The sequence below is a fragment of the Rana temporaria genome, chromosome 12 (assembly GCF_905171775.1).
Source record: "Rana temporaria chromosome 12, aRanTem1.1, whole genome shotgun sequence".
In the NCBI taxonomy this organism is placed as follows: domain Eukaryota; kingdom Metazoa; phylum Chordata; class Amphibia; order Anura; family Ranidae; genus Rana; species Rana temporaria.
The window spans coordinates 25,812,411-25,831,401 of NC_053500.1; the positions used below are offsets into that span (position 1 = coordinate 25,812,411).

At 44.7% G+C, this 18,991-nt stretch overlaps 1 protein-coding gene across 1 annotated transcript in view; it reads right to left on the bottom strand.

The window, feature by feature from the left end:
* Window positions 1-2,273: 2,273 nt before the first annotated feature.
* CCDC47 (coiled-coil domain containing 47) overlaps window positions 2,274-18,991 on the bottom strand; it is a 23,705-nt gene continuing 6,987 nt past the window's right edge. The window contains exons 2-13 of the mRNA XM_040331335.1: window positions 17,500-17,788; window positions 15,928-16,038; window positions 12,390-12,564; window positions 10,995-11,116; window positions 9,574-9,639; window positions 8,354-8,455; window positions 8,160-8,270; window positions 7,988-8,073; window positions 6,514-6,572; window positions 6,307-6,416; window positions 4,154-4,321; window positions 2,274-3,341 (exon numbers count right to left, since the gene is read on the bottom strand). Of these exons, the coding sequence (XP_040187269.1) occupies window positions 3,261-3,341; window positions 4,154-4,321; window positions 6,307-6,416; window positions 6,514-6,572; window positions 7,988-8,073; window positions 8,160-8,270; window positions 8,354-8,455; window positions 9,574-9,639; window positions 10,995-11,116; window positions 12,390-12,564; window positions 15,928-16,038; window positions 17,500-17,788 (1,480 nt within the window). The 3' untranslated portion in view covers window positions 2,274-3,260. The remainder of the gene's footprint in view (window positions 3,342-4,153; window positions 4,322-6,306; window positions 6,417-6,513; window positions 6,573-7,987; window positions 8,074-8,159; window positions 8,271-8,353; window positions 8,456-9,573; window positions 9,640-10,994; window positions 11,117-12,389; window positions 12,565-15,927; window positions 16,039-17,499; window positions 17,789-18,991) is intronic.

Here is an 18,991-nt window from a genome sequence, read left to right on the forward strand (position 1 = left end):
AAAAGGTAGGATTTATGATTTCTACAATCACAAGCAGGGGGCGGGGATTGTGCTCCTCCAGACATTCCCGGCCAGGACAAGTACTGTCAGTGAGTAAAGCGGCTATGTGGTGGCCTTTTTTGGGGGCATCAGATAGAGGGAGGGTGGCTGTGTCAGCTTCATTCCGGGACACTGTATTGTCCTGTAATGAAGGTGCCCGGGACCTGGGACAGACCTGCAAAATGCAGGACTGTCCCGGGCAATCCGGGACACGTGGTCACCCTACCTTTGTCCCTCAATGGATCAAAAAATATATAGTTTAGCTGTGGACTTTTATTCCTTTACATGAAACAGCCATTTAATATCTGAAAAGCTTATTTTTGAATGACTTTTTCATCCCCTCAAAAGTTTCCCTTTCTTTCTCTCCTCAGCGATAGCAAATGAACATTCCCTGTCATCACCACCCTGAAGCTAGAGGTATTTTAGAGCGCAAGAAGCTTTACAAATAACACTCAAAAAAAAAAAAAAAAGATAAATTAAAATGTGTGCTATAAGCATATCCAATGCGCATGGTAATGCGATCCATGATTTGAAAATTATTCAATTGAATTGAAAAAACATTAAAAGAAAGCGACGCATGATAATGAGAATACTGCATGCTCTTGTGAATTGAACTTTACATCAGTTATAAAAGACCATTGTATCCATTAGACTTTAGTAATCCAAGCACACGGCACCTCTACTGCCCCCCCCCTCCCCTTCTGGTGGACACCCTACCAATAATACTACCTTATTTTGTTTTATACAGCTTTCAGAAATATTTTTGCAATAACTTAAATACTTTTATATTATATCTATAAAATTCGGGATGGGAGCTGAAGGGAGAGCATCGATAAGTATTAAAATCAGAATTTCCTGAATCCCTTCTACAGTGCAGGGTAGCAGAAAAGCCAATAATGGGGTTCTGGTATTTTGGGAGCAGCGATGAGCTGTAAACTTCATAAAAACAGCCTCAAATCAATCACAAGATTGCTAACCGTTACAGCATTGAACTCCTGTTTCCACTATTATTTTATTCCCACTTTGTGTTATAGTGAGGTCACAGGTACCATGTGAACAAGCAGACAGTTTCTTTAAAGAAAAAGTAAACAGTTCCAAAAAACAGTTACATTTAAGGCATTTGCTGGGAATGCAACTGTCACATTGGTTGTGTTCTCACCCAAACTGTTAAACCATCCAAATGGCCGATGTCGTAACTGATCACATGTGCAGCCTCATGGCAGTTGAAGATTAAACAGAGGCCAAGATGGCAGCTTCCTTGGCTGAAACTGATAGGAGAATTTACTTGCACTTTAAGGCTGCATTCACACCTCTGCGACAAGTAACGCCGCGTACGCGGCGTATTTTGCCGCAAATAGTGTAACTTTTTTTTTTTTACAAATCCTTCCCATTGCTTTGTATGGCCGAACGCCATTGCCGCCTGAAAAAAAGGGTCTGGGACTTTTTTTCAGGTGGCAGGCGTAAGGCGTCTATGAGATGTGAACCATCTCATAGACAGCAATGGGAATTCTCCCCTCCAGCGGCACGAGCGTCCGGCGTTTTGTCGCGGAGGTGTGAATGGGGCCTAAGGGCCAGTTTACAATAGATGCAGTTCCATGTGTTTTCCATGTATTGCAATGGCTCTAGTTCACACCATGCAGTCAGTCTCCGGTCAGTTTCTGCACGGGAAACTGACTGCATTGTGTAAACTAAAGCCATTGGAATACATGAAAAACACTGTGCATGCATTTTGTGCAGAAAAAAAAGCACACAAAACTGCATATGGTGTGAACTTAATGTGGAGACAAATGGTTAAAGCCCTAGTCCATGGGTCCTCAAACTATGGCCCTCCAGTTGTTCAGGAACTGCAATTCCCATCATGCCTAGTCATGTCAGTGAATGTCAGAGTCTTGCAATGCCTCATGGGATGTGTAGTTCCGCAGCAGCTGGAGGGCCATAGTTTGAAGATCCCTGCCCTAGTCCAACCAAAGCAGGGAAGAGTTAGAACCACTGCCAATGTTTATATATGCTGTCAGCATCCCTGTTGAGCTTTGCTCACCACTTCCTGTTACAATACCCGTCAATGGGACAGGAAATGGGATAAAATCCCACAGTGAGGGCACAGACAGCAATAACATCCTGATAGCGTTTCAAACTCTATGGCTGGTGTTACACAAGCCAGCAGCCCAAATACCATTTGCCAACAAGCCTCCCCCTTGCTAGCTGAACCAGCAACATTCTGCAGCGTTCTTATGATAACCATTCATATGTGTGTGACTTAAATTCGCAGCAACTTCAAACTAGTTCATGTACTACTTCGGTCCGACTTTCATGCATCTTGGAGGGCCACAAACTTCAATATTGATCCTCAAAAGTTGCATACAAGTCATAACAATGCAACAGTTGTCAATTTAACTGATCAAAGCCAAAAGTTGCGAGAACGATGCACCAATTTTTGCACTCCAAAGTGTGAATGGAGGGCAATCCTCTCTTTGGGGATTCTGCTGCTGGCATATGACTAGACCTTACTCTACTAGAGAATGTGTTTTAATGGTGGCTAGGTCCCCACTGGCAGGACCCCCCTCACTTTCTGGTCTGTGTGATACCCTGTCAAAATACACAGGAAGTGACGTAGAAATCTCTCAAATGGGGACTTAATACAAAGTTGACAACTTTTCAGAAATGATTAAAATGTACACTTAGATTTTCCATCACTTTCTGTCCCCAAGAAAGTGTCAACAGGACAAATAGAGAGGACGAAAGTCCCCAGCTGATGATAGGTACAAGCCATCCAAAATGAAAAAAAAAATAATAATTTGGCTGGATTTGGGCTTTAACAGAGTTCACAATGTAGATCAGGGGTTCAAACTGGCCGCCCTCCAGCTGTTGCGGAAACTACAAGTCCCATCATGCATCTGCCTGACAGAGTTGTGCTTGTAACGGTCAGCCTTGCAATGACCTCATGGGACTTGTAGTTTCTCGACAGCTGGAGAGCCGCCAGTTTGAGAGCCCTGATGTAGATTTTATCTGACACAAGCTTTATCTGAAAAGCTCTGGGGTCTGCGAGTGATCACATGGGTTATCTGGCAGCATGTATGTGGAAACTCAGAGGACACTACCTTTTCTTTAACAAAAGGGATAATCTCTGCACTGGAAGGAAGTACAGCTGCTAAATCAGGCTTCTCTGTTCCCCTGCAGGTGAAGGGATAATAAAGGATTGGTCTGAAAGCAGCATAATTCTATTACATGGCCTTCACTTTGATCTGCTTCATCTTCATTTGTTTCTTTTCTATCTTCTTCTGCTCACGGCGCTGGGCGGCTTCCTGAGAGAGTGGTAAAAAAAACAGGAGCGTTAAACTTTCTGTGCCAAAAAAAATATAAAATTAAAACTATGCACTGTAAGAGGAAAACAGGATTATGCATGAACTCGAACATATTGCAGCCATGTCCCCAAACATATTGCAGCCATGTCCCCAAACATATTGCAGCCATGTCCCCAAACATATTGCAGCCAAGTCCCCCACATATCCAGCCATGTCCCCAAACTTATGGCAGCCATGTCCCCCGTACCTAAATGATGCCGCCGCTGCGTTAATCACCGCGCGGGGAACATTACAGTCAGCTTTCGTTTGAATAAGCTGTTTTCCCTGCCGCGCTGTGTATAGAGACACTCCCCCTTGCTCGCGATTGGACAGATCTGTCCAATCCCGAGCAAGGGGGAGTGTCTATGCGCAGCGGGGAAAATAGCTATTCAAACGAAAGCTGACTCTAATGTTCCCCGCGCGGTGATTAACGCGGCAGCGGCTTTGCGATATACGACGGCGGGGCAAGTATTCTTTTTAGGCATCGGGGGTATTTGCGGGAGTACAAGTACTCCCGCAAATACTCGGTATCGGTCCCGATACCGATACTGGTATCGGTATCGGGACAACCCTACAGTGTGCCAATGATAGGGCTTGTTCGGGTTGAAAAATGACAAAAAGACACCCCTGCACACCGCCAATCATAGGAAGCATGTGTATGTGCATCTGCGGGTTAGGAAAGGCCTCCCTGCCCATGATTATCGGTGTGCGGTGATGGCTACCTGGCGGGTTTGACCCAAACACAACCCAGCCCATCACTACGATATGCTTACTTCCAGCCGACGCTGTTTGTCAGGATCTTCCTCATTCATAATGCGCTCCTTTTCTGCACGTTTCTTCTCCTCCCGCCGGCTCTGGGCTGCTTCCTGGCGCTGCACGTGTGTTATCTTCAAGAAGTTTTCTTCCACGCGGGAGCGGTTCTTATCAGCTTTCTGTTTGCCCTGCCATCAATGGATACAAAACAATTATGTAGGGCAACTGTGCAAAATATAGGGATGGGCAGCACAGATGCCAATTACAGGCACAAGTTCAGACAAATGCATGAAAATATAACTTATGTCTTAAAATGCATATAACGACAATGGAGGGGGTCTTATTCAAACTGAACTGACAGAATATGGTGCAGATGCGCAAAGGAACCAATCAGCTTTAAAAATGAAAGCTAAAGCCGATTGGTTGCCATGCACAGCTGTTTCAGAATCTGGCTGCACAAGTCTTAAAATAAATTCCCCTCAATATTTTCTTCCTTTAACCCTTTCATGCCTAAGCCTATTTATGACATTTGGTGTATACAAATTAAAATCCGTATTTTTGGCTAGAAAATCACTTAGAACCCCCAAACATTATATATATATTTTTAGCAGAGAATCTAGAGAATAAAATGGCGATTGTTGCAATATTTTATGTCACACGGTATTTGTGCGGCGGTGTTTTAAACGCAACATTTTGGGGAAGATTTACTTTCATGATTAAAAAAAATAAATAAATGAAAAAGTAAAGTTAGCCCAATTTTTTTGCATAATGTGAAAGATGATGTTACGCCGAGTAAATAGATACCAAGCATGTCACGCTTTATAATTGCACGCACTTGTGGAATGGCGACAAACTACGCTACCTAAAAATCTCCATAGGCGACGCTTTAAACTTTTTTTTACGGTTACCAGGTTAGAGTTACAGAGGAGGTCTAGTGCTAGAATTATTGCTCTCGCTCTGACGATCGCGGCGATACCTCACATGTGTGATTTGAACACCGTTTTCATATGCGGGCGTGACTTCCGTATGCGTTTTCTTTGTTCATTTTTATAATAAAATAAATTGTGTTTTTTTTTTTTTACATTTTGATCACTTTTATTGCTGTCACAAGGAATGTAAACATCCCTTGTGACAGCAATAGGTGGCGACAGGTACTCTTTATGGAGGGATCGGGGGTTTAAAAGACCCCCGATCCCTCCTTTGCACTTCAAAGTATTCAGATCGCCGAAAACGGCGATTCTGAATACTGTGTACTTTTTAAAATCCGGCGCCGATGGAGGATTGGGTCTCCCGGTGGGACGGGAGGCCCGGTCAGAGCGGCGAGAGGGGGGGGGGGGGGGGGGATGCAGGCATCATCCCGGTATAACACAGAAAGCCGAGGACGCATATATGCGTTCGCTCGGCGTGAAAGGGTTAGAGATGGAAGATCGGTTTTATCAGATGCTTTCAGAGGCCTGTTTACATTAGACCGAAACCAGAAAGGACAAAATACTTATGGCATCCGGTTACTTAAACCAGTGGTCATCAACCCTGTCCTCAGAGCCCACTAACAGGCCAGGTTTTACGTATTACCTTGGGGAGATGCAGACTAGAATACTGCAATCACTGAGCAGCAAATGATATCACCTGGTGATGTATTTCAGTTATCTTGCAAATCTGGCCTGTTAGTGGGCCCTGAGGACAGGGTTGATGACCACTGACTTAAACGATAGAGATGATCGGCATGTTCCGTTTCTCGGTCATCTCTATGGTCAGGCTCCTCGGTGGGACGCATGTAAAATTGATCCAGCGGCTATTTAGCTGCTCAGATCACTTTTACTTTATTCAGCATTGACGACTGGAAAATAATAAATCAGGGGTCATGCATGCAACTATGGCACCGGCATAACCACTTCAATCAGAGGGCGTACAGGTACGTCTTTTTGAAGGAAGTGGTTAAAGACAGAGACAGAGTCGAAAATGAGCATCCGCATTCTGATGATGCTCAGCAGCAGTCTACAGAACAGGCAGGAAGTAGCACTGAAATTTTACTACCCTTCCTACAATACACAGCCCAGAATTCAGTGAAGAGGAGTAACTGACAAGATTACGTATGCATGCAACATTACATTGCTTCCCCAGGCAAAATCATTCAGAAATGAGACTCAAGTTGATGTAACATGCATCCACTTACCTCTCTGTTCAAACGGAACTTCCTTACTTTTTCAATGCTGTACATGATCATGTTCATTAGTGGCAGAAGGCCCTCAATATCTTTAACAGATGCGTTTCCTCCTCCAGGCACTGTCAGGAAGGACAAAGGTTTACTCCAGTACAGTCTTACAGCATTATCTGCCGTACAGTGCATTTATAGATAAACTCGGAGAGTCTCGTTACTTACCATTAAATGTAAACATCATAGTCTTCTTAGTTTCTGGCAGTTTGAGCGGCTGCCCCTCCCTGTAACATAAAATGGTATGAGACCACAGAGCCACAATTTACCATGAGGATCTGAAGCAGGGGTCTCAAACTGGCAGCCCTCCAGCTGTTGTGAAACTACAAGTCCCATGAGGCATTGAAAGGCTGACAGTTACAAGCATGACTCCTTTCGCAACAGCTGGAGGGGAAGCCAGTTTGAGACCCCTTAACTAGAGGATCTAGAGTCACAGGCCCCCCTTTTTTTATATGGCAGGCAATATTGGTTTAATCTCTGAAACAGTAAATATGGTTAAACAGTACCTGCAAGGCTTGAATTTAATTTAAATTAAGAAATAAGAAAAGTAACGTCATTCTAATGCTTACATCCCCATCCCTCTGTGCTCGCACGCAAAAGTACACGCATATGCAAGCACTGTTCGCACCACACATGTGAGCTTAGGCCGCGAACGTTGGAGCAATAGTTCTAGCCCTAGACCTCCTCTGTAACTCTAAACAGGTAACCTGTAAAAGGCGTTTAAAGCATCACATATGGAGATTTTTAAAGTACTGTAATTTGTCGCCATTCCAGGAGCGTGCACAAATTTTAAAGCGCAACATGTTGGGTATCTATTTACTCGGTGTAACATCTTTCATATTATACAAAAAGTTGAGATATGGATAGATCAATATATATACACACACACACAATAATATATATATATATATATATATATATATATATATATATATATATATATATATATATATATATATATATATATATATATATATATATATATATATATATATATATATATATATATATATATATATACACACACACACACACACACACACACACACACACACACACACATATATATATATATTATATGTGTATGTGTATATATATGTGTGTGTGTGTGTGTGTGTGTGTATGTATATATATATATATATATATATATATATATATACACATACATACATATATATACATATACACACACACACACACACACACACACACACTATTATATACATATACACACTAGTTTAAGGTTCTTCAGCAGTCAACTTGCTGCATTCATAACCACTTGAAAGACCTTTTTTTTTTCTAGCATTTTTTGTTTGTTTACAAGTTTAAATCGGTATTTTAAGCTAGAAAATTACTTTGGGGTTCGAAGTAATTTGCTGGTATAAGCGGTGAGCCTACCATATGAGCTGGAAATGACACCAAGAGTATACAGAACGCGCACACACACGGAAACTACATTTGAGATTTCTGCCAGTTCTTTAAAATCATAGTTGGCTATGAATTGAAGAAATACATTTTTATGAACACCAAATGTGGAGTTACTCCTTAATACAGCGACTAGAATTATCCTAAGCCAATAGGGCAGGGTACCCAAAGCCATGACATCACTCACATATAGAAGCTCCCTGCTCGGAATACTTACTCTTGCATAATCTTTGGACCAGAAAATTGGTCCGAGAAATGGATGGATTCAATCTTATCAGCGTAGTTTGTTAGAAAGTGAACCATCTGTGGGAGAAAGAGAGTTTAGGTGTAATTTTTTTGTCTAGAGGAAATTGGGCTAAAGCTATAAAAAGGTAGAGTTTATTACCTACCTTGGTGTCCAGGACACCGTCTGTCACCTCCCCCATCTCAGACAGAATAGCCAGAGATTCAGGGAGCCCCAGCTTGGTTGCAGACTTGGGTTTATCACTGCAGAACTCACTCTACATAGAAGATAACAGACCTGTTAGGGTGTTTATACCACAATCATGGTTCATCATCAGCTACCAAAATATGGGCACCTTACCAAGTCCTGCATCTCTTTCTGCAGCCGTGCCAGGGTCTTTCGAGAACCAACGGCAAACACATACGTATCCATATCTTCATCATTCATAGTCACTTTTACTTGCTTGAAAGCGATAGAGAGACAAAAGAAAATATTGTTTTAAAAACACACCACAGAACTGAAATGTAGATCTGAGATGCTTTCCAGAAGTAGAAAATGGCAAACAATAATTCTGGAGCTCTTTACACAGGAATTCAATTCTCGCATTTGCAGTGTGAAATGGAGCTCAGTTTTCACAACTAATTGACAAAGTAGTAGTTAAACATTTTGGGTCAGGGTCGGCGTCGGGCGTCAGGGTCGGCGTCGGGCGTCAGGGTCGGCGTCGGGCGTCAGGGTCGGCGTCGGGCGTCAGGGTCGGCGTCGGGCGTCAGGGTCGGCGTCGGGCGTCAGGGTCGGCGTCGGGCGTCAGGGTCGGCGTCGGGCGTCAGGGTCGGCGTCGGGCGTCAGGGTCGGCGTCGGGCGTCAGGGTCGGCGTCGGGCGTCAGGGTCGGCGTCGGGCGTCAGGGTCGGCGTCGGGCGTCAGGGTCGGCGTCGGGCGTCAGGGTCGGCGTCGGGCGTCAGGGTCGGCGTCGGGCGTCAGGGTCGGCGTCGGGCGTCAGGGTCGGCGTCGGGCGTCAGGGTCGGCGTCGGGCGTCAGGGTCGGCGTCGGGCGTCAGGGTCGGCGTCGGGCGTCAGGGTCGGCGTCGGGCGTCAGGGTCGGCGTCGGGCGTCAGGGTCGGCGTCGGGCGTCAGGGTCGGCGTCGGGCGTCAGGGTCGGCGTCGGGCGTCAGGGTCGGCGTCGGGCGTCAGGGTCGGCGTCGGGCGTCAGGGTCGGGCGTCAGCGTCGAGGGTCAGGGTCGGCGTCGAGGGTCAGGGTCGGCGTCAGGGTTTTATCCTGTTCACAATTAAATGACAGGCACATTTCAGAAGAGTTCCCATAGAAGTCAGTGGGCCTGAATTTGCACCTTAGCCGGACCACACTGCTCAGAAAACAGACATGACTGTTTCAATTCGGACTGAACCTGTACTCCAGCTGCACCAGACACATGTGAACTGGCACAATAGAAAGCAATGTTCTTTCACATATAATGCAAATTGGATGCGGTTCAAAGTGCATGCAATTGGCATACGTGTACAACTAGCTATAATGAAAGGCAGTACAGTACAGGTACAAGTAGTTTCCAAAAAAAAAAAATACATACCACTTGATCACAAGTTGGACGCATCATACGAGCCAACACATTCAACAGGTCCTGGCGTTTCAAAAACTGGAAAACAGGAAGAAGCTTTTAATACAATTACCCCAGAGAAGCAAACAACTAGGACATACTCTTCAACTGAAAAAAAAAAAAGTAGAACTTCCCTTCGAGGGCTATGTGATCTTCTATAAACATTGCATCCATTACAAAATAAAGGATCTCTATAATACTGCAAACAATGCTGGGCAACCTTTTCTACAACCAATAGGGTTTTGTGTTCCAACGCTTTGCTTTCAGAATATTGCGGTCAAAGAAATGACATCTGCCCTGTCTGCAGCTGGAGGGAGAGATTTGCAACAATCAGCATTTCAATTTGATTTGCATGGCTGCTGATTTACACCTGTTTCTGTTCGAGGCACCTCTGTATTTGAATTTTTTCCTATAAACAAGGATCTGGCCGTCTTGGAGGAGCTTAACTTTTCCAATTTCAGAATAACAACAAGACATGCCATTAAGATCAGTAAGGCCCGTCCCCCTCACCTGGCTGTGTGAGGTTCCCTGATCCAAAAATCCATACCAGACCCTTATCCGCCGAGCATTCAGTCTGCCAGGCCAGGCCAGGCCAGGAAAAAGAGGGAGAAACAAGCTTGCATCCCCTCCTGAACCATACCAGGGCACATGTGCAACATATGGGGTGGGTACCTTGTCCCCATGTTAATGGGAATAAGGGCCTCTTCCCCACAACCCTGGCCCTGTGGTTGAGATGGTCTGCAGGCAGTGGGCTTACTGTAAGGGGCACCCAGATACCGACCCCCCCACCTCATTTGAATGACATCACTTACCAAATATTCACATGTCCACGTTTGTTCAATGACATTACCTGGGAGACCTGCCCCTTTGTTACTCTTAACGATCAAGTCGAATTATCTACTGTCCTATGATCAAATTTTCTGTCCAAACCAATCAGAATAATTTCAATTAATTTGATTGGTTTTGCTTGAAATCAATTAAAGGACTGTCCTTTTGATCATTCATAGACCAGATTGGTTCTTCACAGAATCAGATAAAACAATCAGATTAATACCGTAGGCGTGACCATACTATCTGATTGTACAATATTTATAGATCTATGTAGTTGATGATTTGATGCCATTTGCATGGATTGTTCAGGTGTGTCCCATTACATAGTTTTGGGAAAACTAAAAGGAAACTTTAGAGATTGTACATTCAGATTGTGGCCAGCCTAAAGGTCACCATACATGTTACAATCTGACTGTGCAACCCAGTTTGGAATTAACAAAGAAAATATGTAGTATGAAGAGCTACCTAATCTATACAATTTGTATCCAATCAGGATAGACCCGATCTGCTAGCTGTGAACAATACAGGCCATTACTTTGGTATGAAGACAAAACAAACCGCACCTTAAGCTGAATGAGCATGCCCTCACAGCACAGGCGTCCCGAACACCACAGGTTGTAAATGTGCTCGTTCTCTTGGTTCAGCTTCCCTGTGCTCACCGCGTCTTTGTTTGTCCCATCGTCTCCTGCAAAAAGAATACAAACGGTTTTGTTTATAATGCCGGGTTTTGTAAATCTGACAATATTGCCGTGTATCAAAACACACACATTTTTTTTTTTTTTTTTTTTACCTTAAAGTGGATGTAAACCCACTCTCATGCTTTCGAAACTACTGCCATAGTGCTGATCTATAAGGATATAGATGCCTCCTGCATGTATCCTTACCTGTCAAATGTCTCCCCTTTGTCTGTTATAAGAACTGAAAAACTGCAGATTCTGTGGGTGGATCTGTTGTCTGGAGCTCGGTGGGTGGAGTTGTGATGTCAGTAGACTCTCCGCCCTCCTCTACACTCCCCTTGTCAACATGCATTTTTTCCTACGTATTTCTTACACTGAATTCTGCTATGATCACTAACATCCAGTCAAAATCCAAAAAAGTACCCACATGACTTTAGAAAAGGAGTGGGGGTGGGAATTAAAAAAGAATGCCTGTCTCCAGGCTAGTGCATGAGATAAGTAAATAACCTGTCACTCACAGCAAGGGGGCGGAACGGACTAAGGTTTTTCTCTGTGAGTCCGTTTTATTTCACTGAACAATAAAAGAGGACTGCTCAGAGCTGGATTAACTCTGTGTGGCAAGACTGGGCACAGATGACAGGAAATCTTATACTCTACAGTGTGACATAAAAAAATTATTTGGGTTTACATCCACTTTTAAAGTGGAGGTTCACCCTCAAAAAAAATTCTGACATCACATGGAGTCGAGCCATCCTACCGACAGAATGCCGGTGTTTTTTTTTTTCTCAGCACATACCTCGTTATCACGATTTACACCCCCCGGGACTGGGCGTTCCCAAGCACTGCCTGTGATTGACAGGCTTCCGAGCGGCGCATACTGCGCGTCACAGGTTGCCCGAAAAAACCCGAACGTCGGTGCGGCTCTATACGGCGCCTGCGCACCGATGTTCGGGTTCTGTCGGCAACCTGTGACGCGCAGTATGCGCCGTTCGGAAGCCTGTCAATCACAGGCAGTGCTTGGGAACGCCCACTCCCGCGGGATTGCCGTGAGGTGAAAATCGTGATAACGAGGTATGTGCTGAGAAAAAAAAAAAAACACACCGGCATTCTGTCGGTAGGATAGCTCGACTCCATGTGATGTCAGAAATTTTTTTGAGGGTGAACCTCCACTTTAAATGCCTTATTCTAGACAGCGCCATCTGCTGGATGCACATTTTTTGCAAGAAAATACACTCATTGCCATCAACAGATGCACTAGAGCCACCCCACTGGTACACTCACCTACGAGAGAGAAGTTGCTCTCCAGAAGCTCTCTGTGGGAGTTGAACCAAGCATGTGCAAGGCGGCTGTTCTTGTTTTTGCCTATGATGTAGTTCATGATATAGGCTAAGAGGCCAGTGACCATAAGTATTTCCATATAATAGCTCTCCCAGCTGTTCTGTAGGTGAGCAGGGACCTAGTGAAAAGGGAACACAACATAAATAGAAACCAGGATTAGATGGTAAATTCTTTGTTCTGGGAGTGGGATCTCTATTGGTGCCAATACCCTTTATCTGGGAGGCGCATCCAAAATGTATGGAAGACAAAAACCATAACAAAATAAAAAAGGAAAGAAAGAGGAAGGATACTGCACCTCAAACAGGTATCAGGACTCCAGGTGGGGGGGAGAGTATCCCCCACCTGGAGTACCGATACCTGGTTAGAGTGCACACCAACAGAACCCCCATGCATGAGACGATATACCATCATGGCAGCTAGATATATTGGTGAATAACAACTTTCTATGGGAGTCATAATTACCATAGAAGACAAGAACCCAAAGTCGGCAGGAGTGGTGAGATTATCAACTTGTAAAGAACACACTTGTATCTGATGCAGCCTTAGCCCACGTTCACACTGATGCAACTTGTCATGAGATTAAATCGAACCCTATTGTCGGCTATGGAACGGTTCATATCGGTGCGATGCAAACTTTGCGGTTTAACCACTTAAGGACCAAGCCTATTTTTCAGACTCAGTGTTTACAAATTAAAATAATTATTTATTTATTTATTTAGTTTGCTAGAAAGTTACTTAGAACCCCCAAACATTATATATATTTTTTCTAAATGGCGGTCGCAATACTTTGTCACACTGTATTTGCGCAGCGTTCTTACAAGCACATTTTTTTTGGGAAAAAAATACACTTTTTTTAAATTAAAAAATAAAACTAATATTAGCCCAATTTTTATTTATTTTTTATATTGTAAAAGATAATGTTACGCCAAGTAAATGGATACCAAACATGTCACGCTTCATAATTGCATCCGCTCGTGGAATGGCGACAAACTTTTACCCTTAAAAATCTCCATAGGCGACGTTTAAAAAAATTCTACAGGTTGCATGTTTTGAGTTACTGAGAAGGTCTAGGGCTAGAATTATTCCTTTTGCTCTACCAATCGAGGTGATACCTCACATGTGTGGTTTGAACATCGGTTTCATATGCGGGCGCTACTCACGTATGCATTTGCTTCTGTTCGCGAGCTTGGCAAGCTTTCAATTTTAATTTTTTCTTATTTATTTTATTTTTAACTTTGGCACTGATCTTTGAAAAAAATAAAAATTTGGGTCACTTGATGTAAACATCCGTTGTAATAGAAAAAAAAGCATGACAGGACCTCTTATTAGGTGGGTGGGGGGGTCAAAAAGACCTCAGATCTCATATTTACACTAAAATGCAATGGTCAGAAGTTACGTTGAATGTCGTTTCTGCCAGTCAATGCCATGGGGCCGAGTGGGGGCCATCTTCCCCTCACTTAGCAGCCAGCCATACAGGACAGAGGACCTGATCGCCTCCGCCGCTACCGGCGGCTTCGGTAAGTTTTGGAGACCCCCCAATAAAAGTAATCTCACTGTGAATTCCGCCGCTGAGACCACTTTTCTCTGAAAGCAGACAGCCCGCTGAAGAAGAGGATACCAGGGTTATGGCAGCCATCTGCTGCCATAACAACAGTATTCCTCAAACAGCCGAAGTACGACAGTGGGTGGTCCGTAAGTGGTTAAGGCTGCATTCAGACCTTAGCGCAGCGTTTTGTACCGCGATTTGCTGCGTCAAAACGCGTCGTTTTTAACCCAATCTTTTTTACAGGTCATTGTCGGCTATGCCGAACGCCGAAGCCGCCTGAATACACGCGACAAAAAAGGGTCCAGGACTTTTTTGAGCTTCACACGATCGGCGTTGAGATGTGAACCATCTCCATAGAGATTAGTGTTATTTCTCCCCCCCCAGCGTATCTGAGCGTCGCGCTTCAGGCGTTTTGTCGCTCAGGTGTGAATGGAGCCTAAGCATGTATTGCAATATGTGTGAAAAAATCAAAAAAAAAATCACTTTTATTGCAAGGGTGTATAGCAGCATGCAGAGGGTCCATTCAAAATCTGCCAACTTTGCAGTTCCACACCGATTTAAAAAAGTTCCTGCACAACTTTTGGCGATTTCAGGTGCGACTTGCATAGACATCTATGCAAGAAGTCGTACAGATGTCAGCCAAGTTGCACCTGAAGTCGCATCGACATGCGGCTTTAAAATTGTGCGATTTTAAGTGAAGTCATTACAGAGGAGAAAAGGATACATAAGCTGGAAGGAATGGTGAGGCCAACACATTGCTGCAAGTACTTGTATTAAAAACAGTTTTACCTTGACTAGCATTCCGCTCTAAAGCCGATGGTCAATCACCTGCTAATGCTGCAGATTATTGCTCCCAAAGCAGGCTGGACCCGGCACACACCTACGAGGCATAGAGTCCATAACCAGGAAAGCCGGTCTTGTGCATCACCATGCCTTGTTGCCATAGATACTTTTATTACAAGCACGATGGTATCTGATACCGCCACATTCCCACACAGATCGCAGAGGAGATAAAGACACACAAGCCGGCAATATTTTCATTGGATTCAGCTAACCCTGACCAGCACTCTGCCGCCACTGATGATGGTCAGTTGGTACACTGCAGATTATTGCTTTCAAAACAGGCTGGGCCCGGCACATACCAATGAGGCATAGAGTCAGAAGAGACTGTTTTGTATCATCTTGCCGTATTGTCTATTATACACATCCCACGTCCTCAACAATTATCTACCTGCTTGACACAGACGTTTAGCTCCCTATTTGTATATCTAGTGGACTTCTCATACCATAGGGAGGGATTGGGTCGCCTATATTACAGGGGGGGGGGGGTTAGGGGTTGTGAAGATAGGCATTTGGGGGGGGGTGTGGCATTCAGGGCCGCCCAGTGAGGAGGTCTACGAGACATGGAATGTAATGTGGTAATTTTTAGTCCAATTTCATCGATACATTTATTTTGGTAGCTTTAGAGGTGCAGTATCCTTTTTGGTGTTTGACTTAGACCACAGGTGTCAAACACAAGGCCCGCAGGCCGAATCCGGCCCTCCAGGCCATTTCATGTGGCCCTCACACCGATCCTGTAGCTGCAGGAGAGCTCCAGCCCTCCTCTGGTCCTTCTTCAGACCCTTACTTTCTGCTTTCAAGCGATGCATCCAGCTTCTTCCCAGCAGCAGCATAAGGAAAGGGGGGTGCACTGTGATTTGAGGGAGAGTGGGGGACTCAACTTCTGATGGGGGGGGGGGTGGCTCTTGACATCTAATGTAAAGGGGAGGGGAAGCGCTGGATATCTAATCTTACATATACAACCAGCCCTTTTGGGGACAATCATAATGCTGATGCGGCCCACGATGAATTTGAGTTTGACACCCCTGACTTAGACTGTAAATTCTCCTCCATATTATACAATATATTTAGGAGAATAGGAATGGTTTTCCTTACATCCACAATGGTGATAGGATCCTTGTTTTTGCTGGGGCTGCCTGAATCAATCTTATCTTCATAACCTTCAAACTCTTCATCATCGTATGGTTCAGTGTCTGTATCTGACTCCTAAGACACAAAAGGAATGAGGTTGTCATGTAAAGTTGCCATCAAAAAAATCTGAATTAAAGTAAAGTAAAGTGAAAATGCATCTTTGGACGTCAAAACACATCAACTTAACATTCTATGCTGTAAATGATAAGCCCTTAGGGTGCTAATCAAAAATGTGAGAATATGATGTGGGTTTACCCTAACACACAACCTAGCAACTAACCCCTAAACCTAACCCTAAAGGGAACTGTAACCAAACCTTAAAAGGAGAAGTACAGCCAAAGCTTTCTTGGCTGTACTTCTCCTGTGACCCGTTTTCAGCAGACAGCGGGCTGAGGCCCGTTGTTGGCTGATGTCACAGAGCGAAATTGTGACAATGGAGTCATCACAGGTGAATGAAGTGTACTGTGCCCGCTGGAATATGTACATCACAGGTGAATGTGTACTGTGCCCGCTGTGCCTCCTGGGATGTGTTCATCACCGGCAAATGGTGTACTGTGCCCACCCTGAGATATGTAAATCACAGGCGAATGACGTGTACTCTGCCCGCTGTGCATTCTGGGATATGTAGATCACAGGTGAAGGATGTGTACTCTGCCCGCTGTACCTCCTGGGATATGTACATCACATGCAAATGTGTACTCTGCCCGCTGTGCCTCCTGGGATATGTACATCACATGCAAATGTGTATTCTGCCCGCTGTGCCTCTTGGAATATGTACATCACATGCAAATGTGTACTCTGCCCGCTGTACCTCCTGGGATATGTATATCACATGCAAATGTGTACTCTGCCCACTGTGCCTCCTGGGACATGTACATCACATGCAAATGTGTACTCTGCCCGCTGTGCCTCTTGGGATGTGTACATCACATATACCAGGAGGCCTTACTGTGCAATTCACAGAGGAGGTAGAGGGCAAGCCTAGTGGCATGTCATCAGGAGGCCCACCTGCTGAACCTAGAAGAGCCGGCGGGCCCATCAATGGGGTCAGGGATAACATGGAAGTGCAGAACTGAGCGGTGGCAGGGCATTAGAGGATCTCAGCAGACAATTCTGGATGAGCAAGTATCTGAAATGTGCATAGCTTCAGTTCTCATTGTGGTGGTTGGGGACAACGAGAGAGCCAAACACCAGTGCTATCACACTGAGCAAAGTCACAGGGTATTGCCTATATTCCTGGAGACAAAGCAATGTGGCAAAGCAGAAGAGAGTATGTGCTTCAGGGGAAAGGGGTCCTGCATGTATAAAAGCACAGGTTTGACTAAACCAGCCCTTTCTAATCCACACTAATACTTATTAAAAGTATTAGGCATTTCTGTGCCAACATCGGCGATAAAAAAAAAGCTACTTCTAGTACCCAAATAAAATCCGAGAATTACAACGTATGTTTATTGGCTAAAAAGGAGAAACTTTATAATAAAAAAAAGGTTAGTACATCCAGTCACATTGTTGTGATGAAGCCATAGAACATCTTACTTGTCCCTCTGCATCCAGTTCAAATTCTTCCTGCCCTTCCACTTCTACCGTGGCCTCTTCGTCATCCTCCTCCTCTTCCTCCTCTTCTTCCTCCGGCGGGCTCTGCTGGGGAGGGCGGACAGTAGCCGTCTCCTCTGGAGTGTCCTCAAACTCTGCAAAGTCATTGTCATCATATTCTGTCACATCATCACCATCGTCAAACTCTTGGAACTTGGCACTGGAGGTGTTCACTAGCAGCAGCAGGAGGACAGCCGCCAATAGGCGGGACAACATCTTTGCCGAATACATACTACAGGGGGGAAAGGGAAAAAAAAAAGGGAAGAAAGACATTAGTATATTGATATGTGTTATTAGTAACTCAGCTTAGAACAGTGGTCTACAACCTGCAGCCCGTGGGCCAGATATGGGCCTTTATCTGCCCCTTGGGAAACTATTCCTCCTATGGACACCAAGGAGGGGGCACTATTACACCTAATGAAACCAACAATGGGACATTCTTTCTTCCACAGACACCAACAATAGGGGGCCATTTCTCCTACAACAATGCGGCACCATTTCTCTTACCAATACCAACGATAGGGCACCATTCCTCCTACTGACCACAGGTGCTATGGAATATTTTTACTCCCACCGACGATCCGAGTCAGCTCAGCCCCCTAATGCCTAAAGGTCAGTAAACTGGCCCTTTGTTTAGAAAGTTTGCAGACCTCTGGCCTAGAACATTGGTTGCAAATGTATGATAGTGTTAAAGTGGAGGTTCACCCGAAAAGTTAATTTTTAACCTTAGATTGACGCTCATTTTGTCGGAATCGGGTAGTTTTTTTTTAAATCGAAGCAGTACTTACCGTTTTAGAGAGCGATCTTCTCCACCGCTTCCGGGTATGGGCTGCGGGACTGGGCATTCCTATTTGATTGACAGTCTTCCGACAGGCTTCCGACAGTCGCATCCATCGCGTCACGATTTTCCGAAAGTAGCCGAACGTCGGTGCGCAGGCGCCGTATAGAGCCGCACCGACGTTCGGCTTCTCGTGACGCGATGTATGCGACCGTCGGAAGCCTGTCAATCAAATAGGAACGCCCAGTCCCGAAGACCATACCCGGAAGCGGCGGAGAAGATCGCTCTCTAAAACGGTAAGTACTGCTTCGATTTTAAAAAAAATACCCGATTCCCCTTCACAAAATGAGCATCAATCTAAGGTTAAAAAATTTTTTTCGGGTGAACTCCCGCTTTAAAGTGAGGTTCACCCAAAAAAAATCTATTTTTAACATTAGATTGGGCCTAATTACAGGAAGCAGAATCGGGTGTTTTGATTAAAATCAATGCAGTACTTACCTTTTTAGAGATAGATGTTCTCCCGCCGCTTCCGGGTATGGGCTACGGGACTGGGCGTTCCTATTTGACAGCCTTCCGACCGTCGCATACAGCGCGTCACCAGTTTCCGAAAGTAGCCGAACATCAGTGCGCAGGCGCCATATAGCGCCGCACCGACGT